Source organism: Oncorhynchus mykiss, chromosome 15 (assembly GCF_013265735.2).
Source record: "Oncorhynchus mykiss isolate Arlee chromosome 15, USDA_OmykA_1.1, whole genome shotgun sequence".
Classification (NCBI taxonomy): Eukaryota; Metazoa; Chordata; class Actinopteri; order Salmoniformes; family Salmonidae; genus Oncorhynchus; species Oncorhynchus mykiss.
Window position 1 is genome coordinate 73883941 of NC_048579.1, and position 23981 is coordinate 73907921.

Here is a 23981-nt window from a genome sequence, read left to right on the forward strand (position 1 = left end):
AGTAACATTCCTTATATGTACTGCAGTAACATTCTGATATGTACTGCAGTAACATTCTGATATGTACTGCAGTAACATTCTGATATGTACTGCAGTAACATTCTGATATGTACTGCAGTAACATTCTGATATGTACTGCAGTAACATTCTGATATGTACTGTCAGTAACATTCTGATATGTACTGCAGTAACATTCTGATATGTACTGCAGTAACATTCTGATATGTACTGCAGTAACATTCTGATATGTACTGCAGTAACATTCTGATATGTACTGCAGTAACAGCATGTTATAATCCTATCAGAGACACAGAAGGAACAACTTTGATAAACGTAAATGTATCCTCCTCAAGCACATTCAATGGAGACCCTCAAAGACAAGGCCCTTGTAGTGGTGTGTGTGTGTGTGTGTGTGTGTGTGTGTGTGTGTGTGTGTGTCCGTCCTCAGGCCTCTACAGATAAAGCGCAGTAATCAGAACCCTAGAGGCCATAGAGCTGGTGGTGACCAGTCCGATGAGGAAGGCCACAGCTCTGCTGGGTTGGGGCAGGGGGAGGACATAGGCCACCGTGTGGAAGAGCCTGGAACCAACAAACACCCGGAAGTGGAGCAGAGCAGTGGAGAGGTCGGGCCCCGTCAGGGTATACAGCAGACCAATCACTACGAACGGGATGATGTTCTCCAGGTCGTTCTGGTGGCATCTGGGGAATGAGAGAGAGATAGTTCAGATTATCTGGGGAATGAGAGAGAGAGAGTTCAGATCATCTGGGGAATGAGAGAGAGAGAGAGAGAGAGTTCAGATTATCTGGGGAATGAGAGAGAGAGAGAGAGTTCAGATTATCTGGGGAATGAGAGAGAGAGTTCAGATCATCTGGGGAATGAGAGAGAGAGAGTTCAGATTATCTGGGGAATGAGAGAGAGAGAGTTCAGATTATCTGGGGAATGAGAGAGAGAGAGTTCAGATTATCTAGGGAATGAGAGAGAGAGAGTTCAGATCATCTGGGGAATGATAGAGAGAGAGTTCAGATTATCTGGGGAATGAGAGAGAGAGAGTTCAGATTATCTAGGGAATGAGAGAGACAGAGTTCAGATTATCTGGGGAATGAGAGAGAGAGAGTTCAGATTATCTAGGGAATGAGAGAGAGAGAGAGTTCAGATTATCTAGGGAATGAGAGAGAGAGAGAGTTCAGATCATCTGGGGAATGAGAGAGAGAGAGAGTTCAGATCATCTGGGGAATGAGAGAGAGAGAGTTCAGATCATCTGGCGAATGAGAGAGACAGAGTTCAGATCAGTATATCAAAATATTTGGAAAACTAAAATGTCTAAATTAATTCTATTAAAAACAGGATTTCTACCATCTCTTTCCAGTCATGGTTACAGCAGCTGTACGTCAGCGTGAACCAGAAAGATATGCTTCAATTATATTTCTACGGGGATACCTTCGTACTCTCTCCACATCAGGATCCACCCTGACCAGCTTCTTCTTGTCCTCTGTCGAGGAGGCCAGACTGGTGTCCTCCTGGTTAGCAAATGCCTGGAGGGAGGTGGAAGCAAGGAGGGACATGTTTTATCTCGTTCAATTTCCACCTCGGCTCTGTTAAGCCAGGGAGGGTCAAGGTTCATTCATTACGTATCCTGTATTTAACTAGGCAAGTCAGCGAAGAACAAATTCGTATTTACAATGACGGCCTCCCCCGGGCCAAACCCGGACGACGCTGGGCCAATTGAGCGCCGCCTTATGGGACTCCCAATCACGGCTGGTTGTGATACAGCCTGGATTTATTATTTTTTATTTAACCTTTTATTTAACTAGGCAAGTAATTTAAGAACAAATTCGTATTTACAATGACGGTCATGTAACGGTTGGAAGAAGGTGGAAGAAGGTGGAAGAAGGTGGAAGAAGGTGAAGAGGACCAAGGTGCAGCGTGGCACGTGTTCATGGTAGATTGAATAAAGAAACTGAACACCAGAACAACAAAAAACAACAAGTCGGAAACAAACGAAACAGTTCTGTCTGGTGCAAACACACAAAGACAGAAAACAACCACCCACAACTAACAGTGGGAAAACAGGCTGCCTAAGTATGGTTCTCAATCAGAGACAACGATTGACAGCTGCCTCTGATTGGGAACCATACCAGGCCAAACACATAGAAATACAAAACCTAGACTACAAAACATAGAATGCCCACCCCAACTCACGCCCCGACCACCCCAACTCACGCCCTGACCACCCTAACTCACGCCCTGACCACCCCAACTCACGCCCTGACCACCCCAACTCACGCCCTGACCACCCCAACTCACGCCCTGACCACCCCAACTCACGCCCTGACCACCCCAACTCACGCCCTGACCACCCCAACTCACGCCCTGACCAAACTAAAACCGAGACATAAAAAAGGAAGTAAGGTCAGGACGTGACAGGTCAAACCCGGACGGCGCTGGGGCCAATTGTACGCCGCCCCAAATGGGGCTCCTGATCAGGGCCTGATGTGATGCGGCCTGATGTGATGTGGCTTGATGTGATAGGGCCTGATGTGATGGGGCCTGATGTGATGGGGCCGGATGTGATGGGGCCGGATGTGATGGGGCCGGATGTGATGGGGCCGGATGTGATAGGGCCTGATGTGATGGGGCCTGATGTGATGCAGCCTGATGTGATGCAGCCTGATGTGATGCAGCCGGATGTGATGGGGCCTGATGTGATGGGGCCTGATGTGATGGGGCCTGATGTGATGGGGCCTGATGTGATGCAGCCTGATGTGATGGGGCCTGATGTGATGCGGCCTGATGTGATGGGGCCTGATGTGATGCAGCCTGATGTGATGGGGCCTGATGTGATGCGGCCTGATGTGATGCAGCCTGATGTGATGCGGCCTGATGTGATGGGGCCTGATGTGATGCAGCCTGATGTGATGCAGCCTGATGTGATGGGGCCTGATGTGATGGGGCCTGATGTGATGCGGCCTGATGTGATGCAGCCTGATGTGATGGGGCCTGATGTGATGCAGCCTGATGTGATGGGGCCTGATGTGATGGGGCCTGATGTGATGGGGCCTGATGTGATGCAGCCTGATGTTATGGGGCCTGATGTGATGGGGCCTGATGTGATGCGGCCTGATGTGATGGGGCCTGATGTGATGCAGCCTGATGTGATGGGGCCTGATGTGATGCAGTCTGATGTGATGGGGCCGGATGTGATGGGGCCTGATGTGATGGGGCCTGATGTGATGCAGCCTGATGTGATGGGGCCTGATGTGATGCGGCCTGATGTGATGGGGCCTGATGTGATGCAGCCTGATGTGATGGGGCCTGATGTGATGGGGCCTGATGTGATGGGGCCTGATGTGATGGGGCCTGATGTGATGCAGCCTGATGTGATGGGGCCTGATGTGATGGGGCCTGATGTGATGCAGCCTGATGTGATGGGGCCTGATGTGATGCAGCCTGATGTGATGGGGCCTGATGTGATGCAGCCTGATGTGATGGGGCCTGATGTGATGGGGCCTGATGTGATGGGGCCTGATGTGATGGGGCCTGATGTGATGCAGCCTGATGTGATGGGGCCTGATGTGATGCAGCCTGATGTGATGGGGCCTGATGTGATGGGGCCTGATGTGATGCAGCCTGATGTGATGCGGCCGGGATTCAACACACTTCTTACCTCTGTTCTTTTCCATTCATGAAATCGCATTTAAATTCACTTGGAATTATGTTTTCATTTTTAATTATAACCATTTTCAAAGTGTTTTGTTAGTAGCCCTTTCCTGCAGTCATTGACCTAAATCACCCTCTTCAGCCTCATGGGAGGAATGTTATTCATATTTTTCATAATTTCATAATTCATGAAGATTTTTTAAACAGACAAAAATCGTCTGTTTATTTATATTTCAGTCTTCTGTGATGTACCTTAAGTGTAATATTGGGAAACAGACTCAAAATGCAATACATGTCCACTATATATCTGACATGGAACAGGTGTCTTCTATCTTACCCTGTCTTTCTAAAGGTCTTTGAAAGCCAAGTTAACAAAACAGATTACCGACCATTTCGAATCCCACCGTACCTTCTCCGCTATGCAATCTGGTTTCAGAGCTGGTCATGGGTGCACCTCAGCCACGCTCAAGGTCCTAAATGACATCATAACCGCCAGCGATAAGAGACATTACTGTGCAGACGTATTCATCGACTTGGCCAAGGCTTTCGACTCTGTCAATCACCACATTCTTATTGGCAGACTCGACAGCCTTGGTTTCTCAAATGATTGCCTCACCTGGTTTACCAACTACTTCTCTGATAGAGTTCAGTGTGTCAAATCGGAGGGCCTGTTGTCCGGACCTCTGGCAGTCTCTATGGGTGTGCCACAGGGTTCAATTCTCGGGCCGACTCTCTTCTCTGTATACATCAATGATCAGACGACACCATTCTGTATACCTCTGGCCCCTCCTTGGACACTGTGTTAACTAACCTCCAGATGGGCTTCAATGCCATACAACTCTCCTTCCGTGGTCTCCAACTGCTCTTAAATGCAAGTAAAACTAAATGCATGCTCTTCAACCGATCGCTGCCTGCACCTGCCCGCCCGTCCAACATCACTACTCTGGACGGTTCGGACTTAGAATATGTGGACAACTACAAATACCTAGGTGTCTGGCTAGACTGTAAACTCTCCTTCCAGAATCACATCAAACATCTCCAATCCAAAATTAAATCTAGAATTGGCTTCCTATATCGCAACAAAGCATCCTTCACCCATGCTGCCAAACATACACACATAAAACTGACCCCCCTACCGATCCTCGACTTCAGTGATGTCATTTACAAAATAGCCTCCAATACCCTACTCAACAAATTGGATGCAGTCTATCACAGTGCCATCCGTTTTGTCACCAAAGCCCCATATACTACCCACCACTGCGACCTGTATGCTCTCATTGGTTGGCCCTCGCTTCATACTCGTCGCCAAACCCACTGGCTACAGGTCATCTACAAGTCTCTGCTAGGTAAATCCACGACTTATCTCAGCTCACTGGTCACCATCGCAGCAACCACTCGTAGCACGCGCTCCAGCAGGTATATCTCACTGGTCACCATAGCAGCAACCGCTCGTAGCACGCGCTCCAGCAGGTATATCTCACTGGTCACCATAGCAGCAACCACTCGTAGCACGCGCTCCAGCAGGTATATCTCTCTGGTCACCCCCAAAGCCCTTTGGTCATCTTTCCTTACAGTTCTCTGCTGCCAATGACTGGAATGAACTGCAAAAATCTCTGAAGCTGGAGACTCACATCTCCCTCACTAGCTTTAAGCACCAGCTGTCAGAGCAGTTCACAGATCACTGCACCTGTACATAGCCCATCTTTAAACAGCCCATCTATCTACCTCATCCCCATACTGTATTTATTTATTTATCTTGCTCCTTTACACCCCAGTATCTCTACTTGCACATTCATCTTCTGCACATCTACCATTCCAGTGTTTAATTGCTATATTGTAATTACTTCGCCACCATGGCCTATTTATTTCCTTAACTCCCTTATCTTACCTCATTTGCACTCACTGTACATAGACTTGTTCTACTGTATTATTGACTGTATGTTTTGTTTATTCCATGTGTAACTCTGTGTTGTTGTTTGTGTCGAACTGTTTTGCTTTATCTTGGCCAGGTCACAGATGTAAATGAGAACTTGTTCTCAACTAGCCTACCTGGTTAAATAAAGGTGAAATAAACATACATTTAAAAAACACGTGTGTGTGAGGTAGTATACTTATATTACAAAGTAGATTTGTTTAAGACTACCAATAATCACTCTGTGAGACCCTGATTTAGCCCACTGCAGTCAAATGAAGGGAAAACAAGGTCAAACTCTAGGTTTGTGTACCTTTCTCGTGATGCGGAAGTATCCAGTCATAGGAGACATCAGCATCATCTTGAGGACGACGATAGTGGCGTAGGTAGAGAAGGCCAGGAACACCTCGCTGTCTATCATATGAGTTAGCTCTGCCATGGCTGTTCGGTTCGAGTCTCGCTGGAAAACAGAGCAGAACAACATAAACTTAGCGATCACGCGGTTTAGGTTTGATTGAACTTCAAGTGGATTTGAAAAGGGGGTTTTACATTTCAACTTTAAAAAAAAAATGTTTCATAAAAAATAAAAAAATAAAATACGTAATTGATCATTGATCTAATGGTAATAACACATTAATAAACCTAATGCATATAGATATTTATTGATTTACGACAACTCTTATTTGTGTTATTTTTAATGGGGTGCTATTGCATAATCTTGGGAGAGGAGTGTTCCATGGCAAAACCCAACACTTTGTTTCTAGTCGTTGTAATGTTTACTGTTTCTAGGGTAGTTTACACACAGATACAATTTACCCCCAACAGAAAGGTTGTACTTTCCTCGTGCATACTATGATGAATTAAATGCATGCATTGTTTTGTGACACAATGTCTCCCATACACACGTTATAACCTGTGCAGCGCTGGGTACGTGCAGCCACAGCGTTTGCGCATTTACATAGTCTACACACATTACGCAAAATAGCCTCATTTTTAAAAAATTCAAAAAACGATACAAATGTAACTATTGTACCGGTTACATTTTAATTGATCTACACACACGCTACAATAATATCCGCTGACGGCGTTCGCATAGTTTATTTTGAGCAGAGCGAATAGTTTCATACCTTTTCAAGAAACTTCGTCTTTGGTTTTGACTCGGAGCCAGGGAAAAGTACCAGCCTGTTAGACTGCGCCGTTGTGGGCGGTTTGTTCAGGCAGTTTCAGAAGAAGAAAAAAGGGGGGCGAATATTTGGACTTCCGCCAGATCTGCGGTTCTACCAAAAAAATGCGTCCACTTCCTCCGATGGCTTTTTTTATGCTACCGTTTCATTGTCCGATGAACACATTTTCATCTACAACATCTATGTATATTCGTTCTACAAACAAACACCACCAGACATGTCGTTCTAGAGATCGTTCGTTTATTTACAGGTGGAAAGCATTAAAAAAGGGACAATCCCTGATTGGCTTAGAAAATGGAACGAACAAAGCAAACCAATCAGTAGCATTACAGATACGTGGCCTAGTAAACATATCATATCATATGTAGATCTAAAACCATATACAGAATTTAAAAAGATACAGAATTAGATCAAGTATAAGGTCATATTCATTAGCCAATTAGCAAAATATCTCTGGTATTTGTAGCCTACTTCAAAGGCCCTATTTCAATTAAAATCAAACAATAATCCCCGCCACACACATTTTTAATTCAACTTTAATTCCCAAAACCCGAATTTAATAATTTATAAACATTAGATTATCACATCAGATGCAAAAAAAATGTCTAAGATATAAAATAGGTGTTTGCAGTCAGTCAGACAACCAGACAGACCGGGTCTGTAGGGCTGTGTGTCAGACAACCAGACAGACCGGGTCTGTAGGGCTGTGTGTCAGACAACCAGACAGACCGGGTCTGTAGGGCTGTGTGTCAGACAACCAGACAGACCGGGTCTGTAGGGCTGTGTGTCAGACAACCAGACAGACCGGGTCATGTGTGTATGTTTTATTTATTTTTAATGCATTGCTCGGTATGACTGCACTATTGGACCTAGCAACACTATCATTTTACAGCACATGCGATAACATCTGCAAATCTGTGTACGCGACGAATAAACTGGTGATTTGATGTGGGTAAAAATAGCCAGATTACATGCGGTATCGGATACTGAACTACACTTGATTTTAGTTCAGGGCTCCATTCAATCCGTATCGCCTAAAGTCAGCGCTCTGGTGCACTTGAAATGTTAAATGGAGTTTCCGAATGTATGCAGCGTTTACCTTGAATGGAGTTTCCGCGGGACCGTTACCGTTTAATGTCTACTGCGCGCTAGCACTGACCTTCCGTGAAATAGATTGAATCGAGCCCTACGTTTAGTTTAATTATTTTTTGCTGATATTAATACTTTTTTTTTGTTGCACAGATCAAATTCAGTGCTGAGTTAAAAACAAAACGTGCAGAGAATGTATAGTTAGTCTGTCTGATACAACAGAACCAATAGAATCGTTCCAGAAGTGCAAACTCCAAGTACAATCAAGCACTCTCAAACGTATTTAACATTATGTAGCCTATTTGACCCAGGTCTAATAAATGTGTGAGTGTCTCCTCAGAGGTAGAGTGTCCCGAGGACTATTTTAGGCCATCTGAAAACTTTGAATCAATCAATCTGATGAATTATTAATTGATTGATCGCCTCTTCAGAGATGCGTTGAGCTTAGCACTCTGTATGCCATGGAGAAGGTAGCGCCCATGCCAACCATCCAAGCTAGACCTCTGCTGGGCTGGGGCAGGGGGAGGACGTAGGCCACCGTGTGGAAGAGCCTGGAACCAACAAACACCCGGAAGTGGAGCAGAGCAGTGGAGAGGTCTGGCCCCGTCAGGGTATACAGCAGACCAATCACTACGAACGGGATGATGTTCTCCAGGTCGTTCTGGTGGCATCTGGGGAATGAGAGAGAGAGAGTTCAGATCATCTGGGGAATGAGAGAGAGAGAAAGTTCAGATCATCTGGCAAATGAGAGAGAGAGAGTTCAGATCATCTGGGGAATGAGAGAGAGAGAGAGTTCAGATCATCTGGGGAATGAGAGAGAGAGAGTTCAGATCATCTGGGGAATGAGAGAGAGAGATCAGATTATCTGGGGAATGAGAGAGAGAGAGTTCAGATCATCTGGGGAATGAGAAAGAGAGTTCAGATTTTCTGGGGAATGAGAGAGAGAGAGAGAGAGAGTTCAGATCATCTGGGGAATGAGAGAGAGAGTTCAGATTATCTGGGGAATGAGAGAGAGAGAGAGAGAGTTCAGATCATCTGGGGAATGAGAGAGAGAGAGAGTTCAGATCATCTGGGGAATGAGAGAGAGAGAGAGAGTTCAGATCATCTGGGGAATGAGAGAGAGAGAGGTTCTAATATGGTGTCTCCTATTGTCCAGGAAGAGGTGGTCTCCACTGACATCCCTTAACCAATATAATATGGTGTCCTATTACCCTGGAAGAGGTGGTCTCCACTGATATCCCTTAACCAATATAATATGGTGTCCTATTACCCTGGAAGAGGTGGTCTCCACTGACATATCCTTTAAACAATGTAAACTACTCACAATCTCTATTTGGTACAAAATTGAAAAACAATGTAACTGGGAATCCAAATGGCCCATGCTCCAGTATTTCACAACGATGCCTTCCCACCAAATGGCCCATGCTCCAGTATTTCACAACGATGCCTTCCCACCAAATGGTCCATGCTCCAGTATTTCACAACGATGCCTTCCCACCAAATGGCCCATGCTCCAGTATTTCACAACGATGCCTTCCCACCAAATGGCCCATGCTCCAGTATTTCACAACGATGCCTTCCCACCAAATGGTCCATGCTCCAGTATTTCACAACGATGCCTTCCTACCAAATGGCCCATGCTCCAGTATTTCACAACGATGCCTTCCCACCAAATGGTCCATGCTCCAGTATTTCACAACGATGCCTTCCCACCAAATGGCCCATGCTCCAGTATTTCACAACGATGCCTTCCCACCAAATGGCCCATGCTCCAGTATTTCACAACGATGCCTTCCCACCAAATGGCCCATGCTCCAGTATTTCACAACGATGCCTTCCCACCAAATGGTCCACATGTGGAATCTGTCGTACCCATGGCGATATCACGGACAGTAACGGTTGGAGAACATTCCAGGATTTGAAAGATAAATACACATTACCGGGTAAAACCCTATTTTTTTTCTTCTATATTTACAACTTAAGTTCAGCTATGCTGGCCTACGGCGTACCTACCGAACTATGCAATGATGGGATTTATAAATACATGATCTGGGCTCCGTCGATAAAGGACTGATCTCTTTTGAACAACTTTTGGAAAGCTCTTTTTTTTATTTATTTGACCTTTATTTAACCAGGCAAGTCAGTTAAGAACAAATTCTTATTTTCAATGACGGCCTAGGAACAGTGGGGTTAACTGCCTGTTCAGGGGCAGAACGACAGATGTGTACCTTGTCAGCTTGGGGATTTGAACTTAGTGGTTAGAGCGCTGGACTAGTAACCGAAAGGTTGCAAGTTCAAATCCTCGAAATATATCGAATATATAAATATCCTAAAATATTAAACGTATCCATAAGTCTAGGGGGGGCTCTATAAGTCTAGGGGGGGCTCCATAAGTCTAGGGAGGCCTCTATAAATCTAGTGGGGCCTCTATAAATCTAGGGGGGGCTCCATAAGTCTAGGGAGGCCTCTATAAATCTAGTGGGGCCTCTATAAGTCTAGGGGGGGCTCCATAAGTCTAGGGAGGCCTCTATAAATCTAGTGGGGCCTCTATAAGTCTAGGGGGGGCTCCATAAGTCTAGGGAAGCCTCTATAAATCTAGTGGGGCCTCTATAAGTCTAGGGGGGGGCTCTATAAGTCTAGGGGGGGCTCCATAAGTCTAGGGAGGCCTCTATAAATCTAGTGGGGCCTCTATAAGTCTAGGGGGGGCTCTATAAGTCTAGGGGGGGCTCCATAATTTTAATGGGGGCTCTATAAATCTAGGGGGGCCTCTATAAGTCTAGGGGGGGCTCCATAAGTTTAATGGGGGCTCTATAAATCTAGGGGGGCCTCTATAACTCTAGGGGGGGCTCCATACGTTTAATGGGGGCTCTATACATCTAGGGGGGCCTCTATAAGTCTAGGGGGGCTCCATAAGTTTAATGGGGGCTCTATAAATCTAGGGGGGCCTCTATAAGTCTAGGGGGGGCTCCATAAGTTTAATGGGGGCACTATAAATCTAGGGGGGCCTCTATAAGTCTAGGGGGGGCTCCATAAGTTTAATGGGGGCTCTATAAATCTAGGGGGGCCTCTATAAGTCTAGGGGGGGCTCCATAAGTTTAATGGGGGCTCTATAAATCTAGGGGGGCCTCTATAAGTCTAGGGGGGCTCTATAAATCTAGGGGGGCCTCTATAAGTCTAGGGGGGGCTCTATAAATCTAGGGGGGCCTCTATACATTTTGGGGGGGGCCTCTATAAGTCTAGGGGGGGCTCTATAAGTGTAGGGGGGCCTCTATAAGTATAGGGGGGGCTCTATAAATCTAGGGGGGCCTCTATAAGTCTAGGGGGGGCTATATAAATCTAGGGGGCCTCTATAAGTCTAGGGGGGGGTCTATAAATCTAGGGGGGCCTCTATAAGTTTTGGGGGGGCCTCTATAAGTCTAGGGGGGGCTCTATAAGTCTATGGGGGCCTCTATAAGTCTAGGGGGGGCTCTATAAATCTAGGGGGGGCTCTATAAGTCTAGGGGGTCTCTATAAATCTAGGGGGGCCTCTATAAGTCTAGAGGGGGGCTCTATAAATCTAGTGGGGCCTCTATAAGTTTGGGGGGGGGGCTCTATAAGTCTACGGGGGGCCTCTATAAGTCTAGTGGGGCTTCTATAAGTCTAGGGGGGCCTCTATAAGTTTTGGGGGTGGCCTCTATAAGTCTAGGGGGGGCTCTATAAGTCTAGGGGGGCCTCTATAAATCTAGGGGGGGCTCTATAAATCTAGGGGGGCCTCTATAAGTCTAGGGGGGCTCTATAAATCTAGGGGGGCCTCTATAAGTCTAGGGGGGGGCTCTATAAATCTAGGGGGTTCTCTATAAGTTTTGGGGGGGCCTCTATAAGACTAGGGGGGGGCTCTATAAGTCTAGGGGGGCCTCTATAAGTCCAGGGGGGGCTCTATAAGTCTAGGGGGGCCTCTATAATATCTAGAGGGGGCTCTATAAATCTAGGGGGCCTCTATAAGTCTAGGGGGGGCTATATAAGTCTAGTGGGGCCTCTATAAGTTTGGGGGGGGGGGGGGGGGGGGGGGGGCTCTATAAGTCTAGGGGGGGCTCTATAAATCTAGGGGGCCTCTATAAGTCTAGGGGGGGCTCTATAAATCTAGGGGGCCTCTATAAGTCTAGGGGGGGCTATATAAGTCTAGTGGGGCCTCTATAAGTTTGGGGGGGGCCTCTATAAGTCTAGGGGGGGCTCTATAAATCTAGGGGGGCCTCTATAAATCTAGGGGGGCCTCTATAAGTCTAGGGGGGGCTCTATAAATCTAGGGGGGCCTCTATAAGTCTAGGGGGGGCTCTATAAGTCTAGTGGGGCCTCTATAAGTTTGGGGGGGGGCTCTATAAGTCTAGGAGGGGCCTCTATAAGTCTAGTGGGGCTTCTATAAGTCTAGGGGGGCTCTATAAGTCTAGGGGGGGCTCTATAAGTCTAGGGGGGCCTCTAAAAGTCTAGGGGGCCTCTATAAGTCTAGGGGGGGCTCTATAAGTCTAGTGGGCCTCTATAAGTCTAGGGGGGCCTCTATAAGTCTAGGGGGGCCTCTATAAGTCTAGGGGGGGCTCTATAAATCTAGGGGGGCCTCTATAAGTCTAGGGGGGGCTCTATAAGTCTAGTGGGGCCTATATAAGTTTGGGGGGGGGCTCTATAAGTCTAGTGGGGGCCTCTATAAGTCTAGTGGGGCTTCTAAAAGTCTAGGGGGGCCTCTATAAGTCTAGGGGGGCTCTATAAGTCTAGGGGGGCCTCTATCAGTCTAGGGGGCCTCTATCAGTCTAGGGGGCCTCTATAAGTCTAGTGGGGCCTCTATCAGTCTAGGGGGGCCTCTATCAGTCTAGTGGGGCCTCTATAAGTCTAGTGGGGCCTCTATCAGTCTAGGGGGGCCTCTATAAGTCTGGGGGGCCTCTATAAGTCTAGTGGGGCCTCTATCAGTCTAGGGGGGCTCTATAAGTCTAGTGGGGCCTCTATAAGGGTGGGCCTCTATAAGGGTGGGCCTCTATAAGTCTAGGGGGCTCTATAAGGGTGGGCCTCTATAAGGGTGGGCCTACCTTCTCACACGTTCCACATCCGGGTCAACTCTCAGCATCCTCTTCTTGTCCTCTGGAGTCTTAGCCATCCCTGTGTCTTCCATGTTGGCAAAACACTGTGGAGGCAGAGACACTTTTACACCATAAAGTTCACTTACAGACTATATAACACTGTGGAGGCAGAGACAAGTTTACACCATAGAGTTCACTTACAGACTATAAAACACTGTGGAGGCAGAGACAAGTTTACACCATAGAGTTCACTTACAGACTATATAACACTGTGGAGGCAGAGACAAGTTTACACCATAGAGTTCACTTACAGGCTATAAAACACTGTGGAGGCAGAGACAAGTTTACACCATAGAGTTCACTTACAGGCTATATAACACTGTGGAGGCAGAGACAAGTTTACACCATAGAGTTCACTTACAGGCTATATAACACTGTGGAGGCAGAGACAAGTTTACACCATAGAGTTCACTTACAGGCTATATAACACTGTGGAGGCAGAGACAAGTTTACACCATAGAGTTCACTTACAGGCTATATAACACTGTGGAGGCAGAGACAAGTTTACACCATAGAGTTCACTTACAGGCTATATAACACTGTGGAGGCAGAGACAAGTTTACACCATAGAGTTAATTTACAGGCTATATAACACTGTGGAGGCAGAGACAAGTTTACACCATAGAGTTCATTTACAGACTATATAACACTGTGGAGGCAGAGACAAGTTTACACCATAGAGTTCATTTACAGACTATATAACACTGTGGAGGCAGAGACAAGTTTACACCATAGAGTTCACTTACAGGCTATATAACACTGTGGAGGCAGAGACAAGTTTACACCATAGAGTTCATTTACAGACTATATAACACTGTGGAGGCAGAGACAAGTTTACACCATAGAGTTCATTTACAGACTATATAACACTGTGGAGGCAGAGACAAGTTTACACCATAGAGTTCACTTACAGGCTATATAACACTGTGGAGGCAGAGACAAGTTTACACCATAGAGTTCACTTACAGGCTATAAAACACTGTGGAGGCAGAGACAAGTTTACACCATAGAGTTCACTTACAGGCTATATAACACTGTGGAGGCAGAGACAAGTTTACACCATAGAGTTCACTTACAGGCTATATAACACTGTGGAGGGAGATGACCACATTCCCATACCTTTCTCGTGAAGCGGAAGTATGCAGTCATAGGAGACATCAGCATCATCTTGAGGACGACGACAGTGGCGTAGGTAGAGAAGGCCAGGAACACCTCGCTGTCTATCAACGATGGCGTTTCCTTCATCTTGGTGTCACTCTGCTACGACCAACGAGAGACACTGTAAACAGCATTGGGACTTTTTGCTCTTCATAAAGAGCACCAATATCTACAGGAGTCATCGTGCATACTGAACATGTATTCAATTCCAATGAAACCGCCAACACGCTGGGTCCAGACAGTGTCACGTTCTGACCTTTATTTCCTTTGTTTTGTCGTTATTTAGTATGGTCAGGGCGTGAGTTGGGTGGGCAGTCTATGTTTGTTTTTCTATGTTTTGGGGTATTTCTATGTTTGTCTATGTTGATGGCTTGTTTCAGCACAGGTCTCATTTTGTAGCTTCACGGTCGAATTTGGTTTATTGTTTTTGTTACTCGTTTGTATAGTGTTCAGTCTTTCTTTATTAAAGATTTACCATGGACACTTACCACGCCGCATATTGGTCCTCTGATCCTTTTCGCCTCTCCTCTTCAGAAGAAGAGGAGGACGACCGTGACAGACAGACAACACCGTCTGATTCACAGACTGACACATAGCAATGAATATGATAGTATCTGTAGTCTGACTGATGTAGAGGCTAGCATCTATAAACACAGCTGGTGTTATGGGATCTGTAGTCTGACTGGTGTCTAGACTAGCATCTATAAACACAGCTGCTGTTATGGGATCTGTAGTCTGACTGGTGTCTAGACTGGCATCTATAAACACAGCTGGTGTTATGGGATCTGTAGTCTGACTGGTGTCTAGACTAGCATCTATAAACACAGCTGCTGTTATGGGATCTGTAGTCTGACTGGTGTCTAGACTAGCATCTATAAACACAGCTGTTAGGGGATCTGTAGTCTGACTGGTGTCTAGACTAGCATCTATAAACACAGCTGTTAGGGGATCTGTAGTCTGACTGGTGTCTAGACTAGCATCTATAAACACAGCTGTTGTTAGGGGATCTGTAGTCTGACTGGTGTCTAGACTAGCATCTATAAACACAGCTGTTATGGGATCTGTAGTCTGACTGATGTAGAGGCTAGCATCTATAAACACAGCTGTTAGGGGATCTGTAGTCAACATTTACCTGGAGATAACTCTGCAGATAACAATACTGGGTGGTCTGAAAAGTTATAGTCAATCAATCAATAATATAATTATTATTTTAGCAAAAAATGTTTATCTTTAATTTACAATCTGGATGGTGTTTATAGATAGATGGGAGGGGTTGAATGGAGCTGAAGGATGGTGTTTAGATATAGATGGGAGGGGTTGAATGGAGCTGAAGGATGGGACTGGATGGTGTTGAGAGATAGATGGGAGGGGTTGAATGGAGCTGAAGGTTGGGACTGGATGGTGTTAAGAGATAGGTGGGAGGGGTTGAATGGAGCTGAAGTATGGGACTGGATGGTGTTGAGAGATAGATGGGAGGGGTTGAATGGAGCTGAAGGTTGGGACTGGATGGTGTTAAGAGATAGGTGGGAGGGGTTGAATGGAGCTGAAGGTTGGGACTGGATGGTGTTAAGAGATAGGTGGGAGGGGTTGAATGGAGCTGAAGGGTGGGACTGGATGGTGTTTAGAAATAGATGGGAGGGGTTGAATGGAGCTGAAGGGTGGGACTGGATGGTGTTAAGAGATAGGTGGGAGGGGTTGAATGGAGCTGAAGGTTGGGACTGGATGGTGTTTATAGATAGATGGGAGGGGTTGAATGGAGCTGAAGGGTGGGACTGGATGGTGTTTAGAAATAGATGGGAGGGGTTGAATGGAGCTGAAGGGTGGGACTGGATGGTGTTAAGAGATAGGTGGGAGGGGTTGAATGGAGCTGAAGGTTGGGACTGGATGGTGTTTATAGATAGATGGGAGGGGTTGAATGGAGCTGAAGGATGGGACTGGATGGTGTTTATAGATAGATGGGAGGGGTTGAATGGAGCTGAAGGTTGGGACTGGATGGTGTTAAGAGATAGATGGGAGGGGTTGAATGGAGCTGAAGGACTGGATGGTGTTAAGAGATAGATGGGAGGGGTTGAATGGAGCTGAAGGATGGGACTGGATGGTGTTAAGAGATAGATGGGAGGGGTTGAATGGAGCTGAAGGTTGGGACTGGATGGTGTTAAGAGATAGGTGGGAGGGGTTGAATGGAGCTGAAGGATGGGACTGGATGGTGTTAAGAGGTAGATGGGAGGGGTTGAATGGAGCTGAAGGATGGGACTGGATGGTGTTAAGAGGTAGATGGGAGGGGTTGAATGGAGCTGAAGGGTGGGACTGGATGGTGTTAAGAGGTAGATGGGAGGGGTTGAATGGAGCTGAAGGATGGGACTGGATGGTGTTAAGAGGTAGATGGGAGGGGTTGAATGGAGCTGAAGTATGGGACTGGATGGTGTTAAGAGGTAGATGGGAGGGGTTGAATGGAGCTGAAGATTGGGACTAATAACAACAAATGTAAAACATACTGTGTCTGTAAAATGTATCTAGGTTCAGAACTTTTGTGAAATAGCACAGTTACAAATATACATGGCAGATAGAAATCAAAGTGGATCAGAAATAAAGGAAGGCCAGGATTAAAATAGAACTATTTTACAATAGATTGTGCCCATAAATGTATATAGTAAAAGCCTACGTGTTGTTGTCCATTAGTTTACTCCAATCAGGGGAGGGGTGGTAGGGTTTACTCCAATCAGGGGAGGGGTGGTAGGGTTTACTCCAATCAGGGGAGGGGTGGTAGGGTTTACTCCAATCAGGGGAGGGGTGGTAGGGTTTACTCCAATCAGGGGAGGGGTGGTAGGGTTTACTCCAATCAGGGGAGGGGTGGTAGGGTTTACTCCAATCAGGGGAGGGGTGGTAGGGTTTACTCCAATCAGGGGAGGGGTGGTAGGGTTTACTCCAATCAGGGGAGGGGTGGTAGGGTTTACTCCAATCAGGGGAGGGGTGGTAGGGTTTACTCCAATCAGGGGAGGGGTGGTAGGGTTTACTCCAATCAGGGGAGGGGTGGTAGGGTTTACTCCAATCAGGGGAGGGGTGGTAGGGTTTACTCCAATCAGGGGAGGGGTGGTAGGGTTTACTCCAATCAGGGGAGGGGTGGTAGGGTTTACTCCAATCAGGGGAGGGGTGGTAGGGTTTGCTCCAATCAGGGGAGGGGTGGTAGGGTTTACTCCAATCAGGGGAGGGGTGGTAGGGTTTACTCCAATCAGGGGAGGGGTGGTAGGGTTTGTGGGAAATAATAAAAGATAATACATTTTAAAAAGATGTGTGTTTCTATATATGTATATATATATATACATATTTACCATATAAATATACCAGGGATTGGAAGTGATGCAGACAATTACATTATCTATTTGCAATATTAAAGCTGATCTACCCTCTAAAAAATATATATATAAGTTTTAAAAAAGCAAAACAGTCTATTGTTAAGTCCTTTAAAATCCATACAATGCACTATCAATATGCACCGCACCGCGTCTATATGCACCGCACCGCGTCTATATGCACCGCACCGCGTCTATATGCACCGCACCGCATCAATATGCACCGCACCGCTATGCAGGTTTTGCCTGTCAGTGTCAACAGAAACATTGTAATTAAAATGTAAAAAAATAACAATCTGTTTGAATGATAAACTACTGCAAGTTCCCGTATGTTACTGTGTTCAGTTTCACGGCTCTTATCACTTATCATAGCAGCGCAGCAGTTGGTTCTATCGTTCAAATGTAACCGGCACATATGGCGTCAGATAAGTAGCCTAACATGAAGGCAAAGTTCAACAAAATAATGGCGCGAGGAGTTAGGGATTCAACAAAAACACGTTGTTTTACTGATGTTACGCTTAACGTCTGTTACTGGCGCGCCACTCGTCCTGCCCCGGCTGTAGATTAAACACGCAGAAAAAAACCCCCGTGGATGAACTTTAATGAGTGCGTAAAGATATTCCTACCAGTCTGGATTGTAAATCCTTCTTTCTGTAAATCAAGGAGTATATTTCACAGACCAGAGATCGTTTGACAATGCAAAAGAAGGCGTTGTTGAATTTCTGGGACACTTGGACCGAGGCCACATGTGGTGTTGCGAAATTGAGGGCAGGTTGAACAGACACACATTCCACTACCAACGGTAAACATTGTTATTGTTGGGCAGAAATTTGTATGGTATATACATACCCTTACGGAAAAAATATTGTAGACAGAGTGCAGTACAACTGCAGTACACTATAGTATAACTGTAGTTAGAGTGCAGTACAACTGCAGTACACTGTAGTATAACTGTAGTTATAGTGCAGTACAACTGTAGTACACCTGTAGTACACGGTAGTATAACTGTAGTACACGGTAGTATAACTGTAGTACACTGTAGTATAACTCTAGTTATAGTGCAGTACAACTGTAGTACACTGTAGTATAACTCTAGTATAACTGTAGTAACTGCAGTTCGGGGGCAGTATAACTGCAGGTTGGGGGCAGTATAACTGCAGTTCGGAGGCAGTATAACTGCAGTTCGGAGGCAGTATAACTGCAGTTCGGGGGCAGTATAACTGCAGGTTGGGGGCAGTATAACTGCAGTTCGGGGGCAGTATAACTGCAGGTTGGGGGCAGTATAACTGCAGTTCGGGGGCAGTATAACTGCAGTTCGGGGGCAGTATAACTGCAGTTCGGAGGCAGTATAACTGCAGTTCGGAGGCAGTATAACTGCAGTTCGGAGGCAGTATAACTGCAGTTCGGGGGCAGTAAAACTGCAGTTCGGAGGCAGTATAACTGCAGTTCGGGGGCAGTATAACTGCAGTTCGGGGGCAGTAAAACTGCAGTTCGGAGGCAGTAAAACTGCAGTTCGGGGGCAGTAAAACTGCAGTTCGGGGGCAGTATAACTGCAGTTCGGGGGCAGTAAAACTGCAGTTCGGGGCCAGTATAACTGCAGTTCGGAGGCAGTATAACTGCAGTTCGGAGGCAGTATAACTGCAGTTCGGAGGCAGTATAACTGCAGTTCGGGGGCAGTAAAACTGCAGTTCGGAGGCAGTATAACTGCAGTTCGGGGGCAGTATAACTGCAGTTCGGGGGCAGTAAAACTGCAGTTCGGAGGCAGTAAAACTGCAGTTCGGGGGCAGTAAAACTGCAGTTCGGGGGCAGTATAACTGCAGTTCGGGGGCAGTAAAACTGCAGTTCGGGGCCAGTATAACTGCAGTTCGGGGGCAGTAAAACTGCAGTTCGGGGGCAGTATAACTGCAGTTCAACTACAGTACAGTTATTCTGTAATTACTGAGTCCAAAGTACCACAGTCGACTGCAGTTTTGATTGTGTGTGTCTGTCTGCATGGCTCTCTCTCTCTCTGTGTGTGTGTGTGTGTGTGTGTGTGTGTGTGTGTGTGTGTGTGTGTGTGTGTGTGTGTGTGTGTGTGTGTGTGTGTGTGTGTGTGTGTGTGTGTGTGTGTGTCTGCATGCCTCTGTATGTCTGCATGCCTCTGTGTGTGTGTGTGTTTGTCTGCCTGCATGCCTCTGTGTCTGTGTGTGTGTGTGTCTGTGTCTGTGTGTGTGTGTGTACCCTATCACCTGCAAGTAGACCAAAGGTGTTATCTTCACTCCCTGACCCCTTATTGAAGACAGACAGGTTCCAAAGAGCACCCAGTCAGTTTACGCTGACTCACCGTGACCGTTTCCATGAAAACAAGCCAGAGCAAAGCTGATCTGAGCTGCGCTGGTATGTCTGATCTCATCTCCAAGACCTCTCAATTCCAGTTCTGCTCGGCTAGCTTCGGGTTCAGCGTCCGGGGTTTTGGTTGTGCCGTGATTCCAGAAGCCTAATGAACAGCTATTAATAGCTTGATGATTCATTAAGACGTAAATTATGTAAACTGGACGTGTAACGGATCACGTTTGACAAATAGATGATAAAGATGTATTTAAACCAGATATACGATTTGAAGTTTTCAGGACTTTGAGACGTGGAAGGTCGTCAACTACTTTAATTGTTTCAGAGACTACATTTCCTGTGTGTGTGTGTGTGGGTGTGGGTGTGTGTCTGCATGCCTGTGTGTGTGTGTCTGCATGCCTGTGTTTGTGTGTGTGTGTGTGTGTGTGTGTGTGTGTGTGTGTGTGTGTGTGTGTCTGCGTGTGTCTGCGTGTGTCTGTGTGTGTCTGTGTGTGTGTGTGTGTGTGTGTGTGGGTGTGTGGGTGTGTGTGTGTGTGTCTGCATGCCTGTGTTTGTGTGTGTGTCTGCATGCCTGTGTTTGTGTGTGTGTGTCTGCATGCCTGTGTGTGTGTGTGTGTGTGTGTGTGTCTGCATGCCTGTGTGTGTGTGTGTGTGTGTGTCTGCATGCCTGTGTGTGTGTGTGTGTGTGTGTGTGTGTGTGTGTGTGTGTGTGTGTGTGTGTGTGTGTGTGTCTGTGTGTGTGTGTGTGTGTGTGTGTGTGTGTGTGTGTGTGTGTGTGTGTGTGTGTGTGTGTGTGTGTAATGAAGTAGGGCCACACAGCTGCTCATTATGCTAACAGCTCCAGGGCTGTGTCTCCACCAATCACACTGGATCCTACAGCACCGACTGCACCCTTAAAAAAACACAGAAGAAGAAGAGACCTATTAGTGCTCCCTATGTTGAACTGTTGTATATAGGGAGTTGTTTACAGGTGATGAGTTGTTGATGCAACCAACCCAGGTGTGTTCTCTGTGATGAGTTGATGATGCAACCAAACCAGGTGTGTTCTCTGTGATGAGTTGTTGATGCAACCAAACCAGGTGTGTTCTCTGTGATGAGTTGTTGATGCAACCAACCCAGGTGTGTTCTCTGTGATGAGTTGTTGATGCAACCAAACCAGGTGTGTTCTCTGTGATGAGTTGTTGATGCAACCAAACCAGGTGTGTTCTCTGTGATGAGTTGATGAAGCAACCAAACCAGGTGTGTTCTCTGTGATGAGTTGATGATGCAACCAAACCAGGTGTGTTCTCTGTGATGAGTTGTTGATGCAACCAAACCAGGTGTGTTCTCTGTGATGAGTTGATGATGCAACCAAACCAGGTGTGTTCTCTGTGATGAGTTGTTGATGCAACCAACCCAGGTGTGTTCTCTGTGATGAGTTGATGATAAAACCAAACCAGGTGTGTTCTCTGTGATGAGTTGATGATGCAACCAAACCAGGTGTGTTCTCTGTGATGAGTTGATGATGCAACCAAACCAGGTGTGTTCTCTGTGATGAGTTGATGAAGCAACCAAATCAGGTGTGTTCTCTGTGATGAGTTGATGATGCTACCAAACCAGGTGTGTTCTCTGTGATGAGTTGATGAAGCAACCAAACCAGGTGTGTTCTCTGTGATGAGTTGATGATGCTACCAAACCAGGTGTGTTCTCTGTGATGAGTTGTTGATGCAACCAAACCAGGTGTGTTCTCTGTGATGAGTTGATGAAGCAACCAAATCAGGTGTGTTCTCTGTGATGAGTTGATGATGCTACCAAACCAGGTGTGTTCTCTGTGATGAGTTGATGAAGCAACCAAACCAGGTGTGTTCTCTGTGATGAGTTGATGCAACCAAACCATGTGTGTTTTCTGTGATGAGTTGATGATGCTACCAAACCAGGTGTGTTCTCTGTGATGAGTTGATGATGCAACCAAACCAGGTGTGTTCTCTGTGATGAGTTGTTGATGCAACCAAACCAGGTGTGTTCTCTGTGATGAGTTGATGATGCAACCAAACCAGGTGTGTTCTCTGTGATGAGTTGTTGATGCAACCAAACCAGGTGTGTTCTCTATGTGCTTTTTTGAGTTCAGAGCTAAAAAAAATGAATAAAAATGTCCATGTCCTAAATACCCGTTGTTTTCATCCTAAATAGTACGCTGTTTTAATAGTATGCAAAGTTTCAGAAATCTAGTATACTTTAAAAAGCGTGATGTCATACCGCTTTCCCAGTTTGACAACAGCTGATCAGTTAGACATGGGGACGGGCTACTGAAATCAATGGGATAACAGGAAACGACACAATGCTTTCCCAGTTTGACAACAGCTGATCAGTTAGACATGGGGACGGGCTACTGAAATCAATGTGATAACAGGAAACGACACAATGCTTTCTCAGTTTGACAACAGCTGATCAGTTAGACATGGGGACGGGCTACTGAAATCAATGGGATAACAGGAAACGACACAATGCTTTCTCAGTTTGACAACAGCTGATCAGTTAGACATGGGGACGGGCTACTGAAATCAATGGGATAACAGGAAACGACACAATGCTTTCTCAGTTTGACAACAGCTGATCAGTTAGATATGGGGACGGGCTACTGAAATCAATGGGATAACAGGAAACGACACAATGCTTTCTCAGTTTGACAACAGCTGATCAGTTAGACATGGGGACGGGCTACTGAAATCAATGGGATAACAGGAAACGACACAATGCTTTCTCAGTTTGACAACAGCTGATCAGTTAGACATGGGGACGGGCTACTGAAATCAATGGGATAACAGGAAACGACACAATGCTTTCCCAGTTTGACAACAGCTGATCAGTTAGACATGGGGACGGGCTACTGAAATCAATGGGATAACAGGAAACGACACAATGCTTTCTCAGTTTGACAACAGCGGATCAGTTAGACATGGGGACGGGCTACTGAAATCAATGGGATAACAGGAAACGACACAATGCTTTCTCAGTTTGACAACAGCGGATCAGTTAGACATGGGGACGGGCTACTGAAATCAATGGGATAACAGGAAACGACACAATGCTTTCTCAGTTTGACAACAGCTGATCAGTTAGACATGGGGACGGGCTACTGAAATCAATGGGATAACAGGAAACGACACAATGCTTGACGCTTTCTCAGTTTGACAACAGCTGATCAGTTAGACATGGGGACGGGCTACTGAAATCAATGGGATAACAGGAAACGACACAATGCTTTCTCAGTTTGACAACAGCTGATCAGTTAGATATGGGGACGGGCTACTGAAATCAATGGGATAACAGGAAACGACACAATGCTTTCTCAGTTTGACAACAGCTGATCAGTTAGACATGGGGACGGGCTACTGAAATCAATGGGATAACAGGAAACGACACAATGCTTTCTCAGTTTGACAACAGCTGATCAGTTAGATATGGGGACGGGCTACTGAAATCAATGGGATAACAGGAAACGACACAATGCTTTCTCAGTTTGACAACAGCTGATCAGTTAGACATGGGGACGGGCTACTGAAATCAATGGGATAACAGGAAACGACACAATGCTTTCTCAGTTTGACAACAGCTGATCAGTTAGATATGGGGACGGGCTACTGAAATCAATGGGATAACAGGAAACGACACAATGCTTTCTCAGTTTGACAACAGCTGATCAGTTAGACATGGGGACGGGCTACTGAAATCAATGGGATAACAGGAAACGACACAATGCTTGACGCTTTCTCAGTTTGACAACAGCTGATCAGTTAGATATGGGGACGGGCTACTGAAATCAATGGGATAACAGGAAACGACACAATGCTTTCTCAGTTTGACAACAGCTGATCAGTTAGACATGGGGACGGGCTACTGAAATCAATGGGATAACAGGAAACGACACAATGCTTTCTCAGTTTGACAACAGCTGATCAGTTAGACATGGGGACGGGCTACTGAAATCAATGGGATAACAGGAAACGACACAATGCTTGACGCTTTCTCAGTTTGACAACAGCTGATCAGTTAGATATGGGGACGGGCTACTGAAATCAATGGGATAACAGGAAACGACACAATGCTTTCTCAGTTTGACAAAAAATAGAGTATGTACTTGTTGTTGTTGTTGTTGTTGTTGTTGTTGTTGTTGTTGAAACATCGAGTATGGTTTAAATGCCAGGATGCTCTAGTTATTTC

The 23981-nt window shown here is 46.0% G+C and overlaps 2 protein-coding genes across 5 annotated transcripts; both read right to left on the reverse strand.

Annotated features, from left to right (window-relative positions):
• Positions 1-342: 342 nt before the first annotated feature.
• On the reverse strand, positions 343-18228 carry mgst1.1 (microsomal glutathione S-transferase 1.1). 3 transcript variants are annotated; one of them, XM_036945345.1, is made up of 4 exons: positions 18080-18228; positions 5884-6030; positions 1439-1533; positions 343-699 (listed from the first exon to the last, which is right to left on the reverse strand). In XM_036945345.1, exons 2-4 carry the CDS (start codon positions 6007-6009, stop codon positions 453-455), a joined length of 468 nt encoding a protein of 155 aa, XP_036801240.1. In that variant the 5' UTR covers positions 6010-6030; positions 18080-18228; the 3' UTR covers positions 343-452. The 3 variants fall into 3 exon arrangements, with proteins under 3 accessions (XP_036801240.1, XP_036801239.1, XP_036801238.1); XM_036945344.1 differs by having other exon boundaries at positions 17965-18098; XM_036945343.1 differs by lacking the exon at positions 18080-18228 and adding an exon at positions 6698-6854.
• LOC118938851 (microsomal glutathione S-transferase 1-like) lies at positions 6978-18191 on the reverse strand. 2 transcript variants are annotated; one of them, XM_036945346.1, is made up of 4 exons: positions 17965-18191; positions 14065-14202; positions 12895-12989; positions 6978-8514 (listed from the first exon to the last, which is right to left on the reverse strand). In XM_036945346.1, exons 2-4 carry the CDS (start codon positions 14188-14190, stop codon positions 8271-8273), a joined length of 465 nt encoding a protein of 154 aa, XP_036801241.1. In that variant the 5' UTR covers positions 14191-14202; positions 17965-18191; the 3' UTR covers positions 6978-8270. The 2 variants fall into 2 exon arrangements, with proteins under 2 accessions (XP_036801241.1, XP_036801242.1); XM_036945347.1 differs by having other exon boundaries at positions 14065-14205; positions 17965-18122.
• Positions 18229-23981: the final 5753 nt, after the last annotated feature.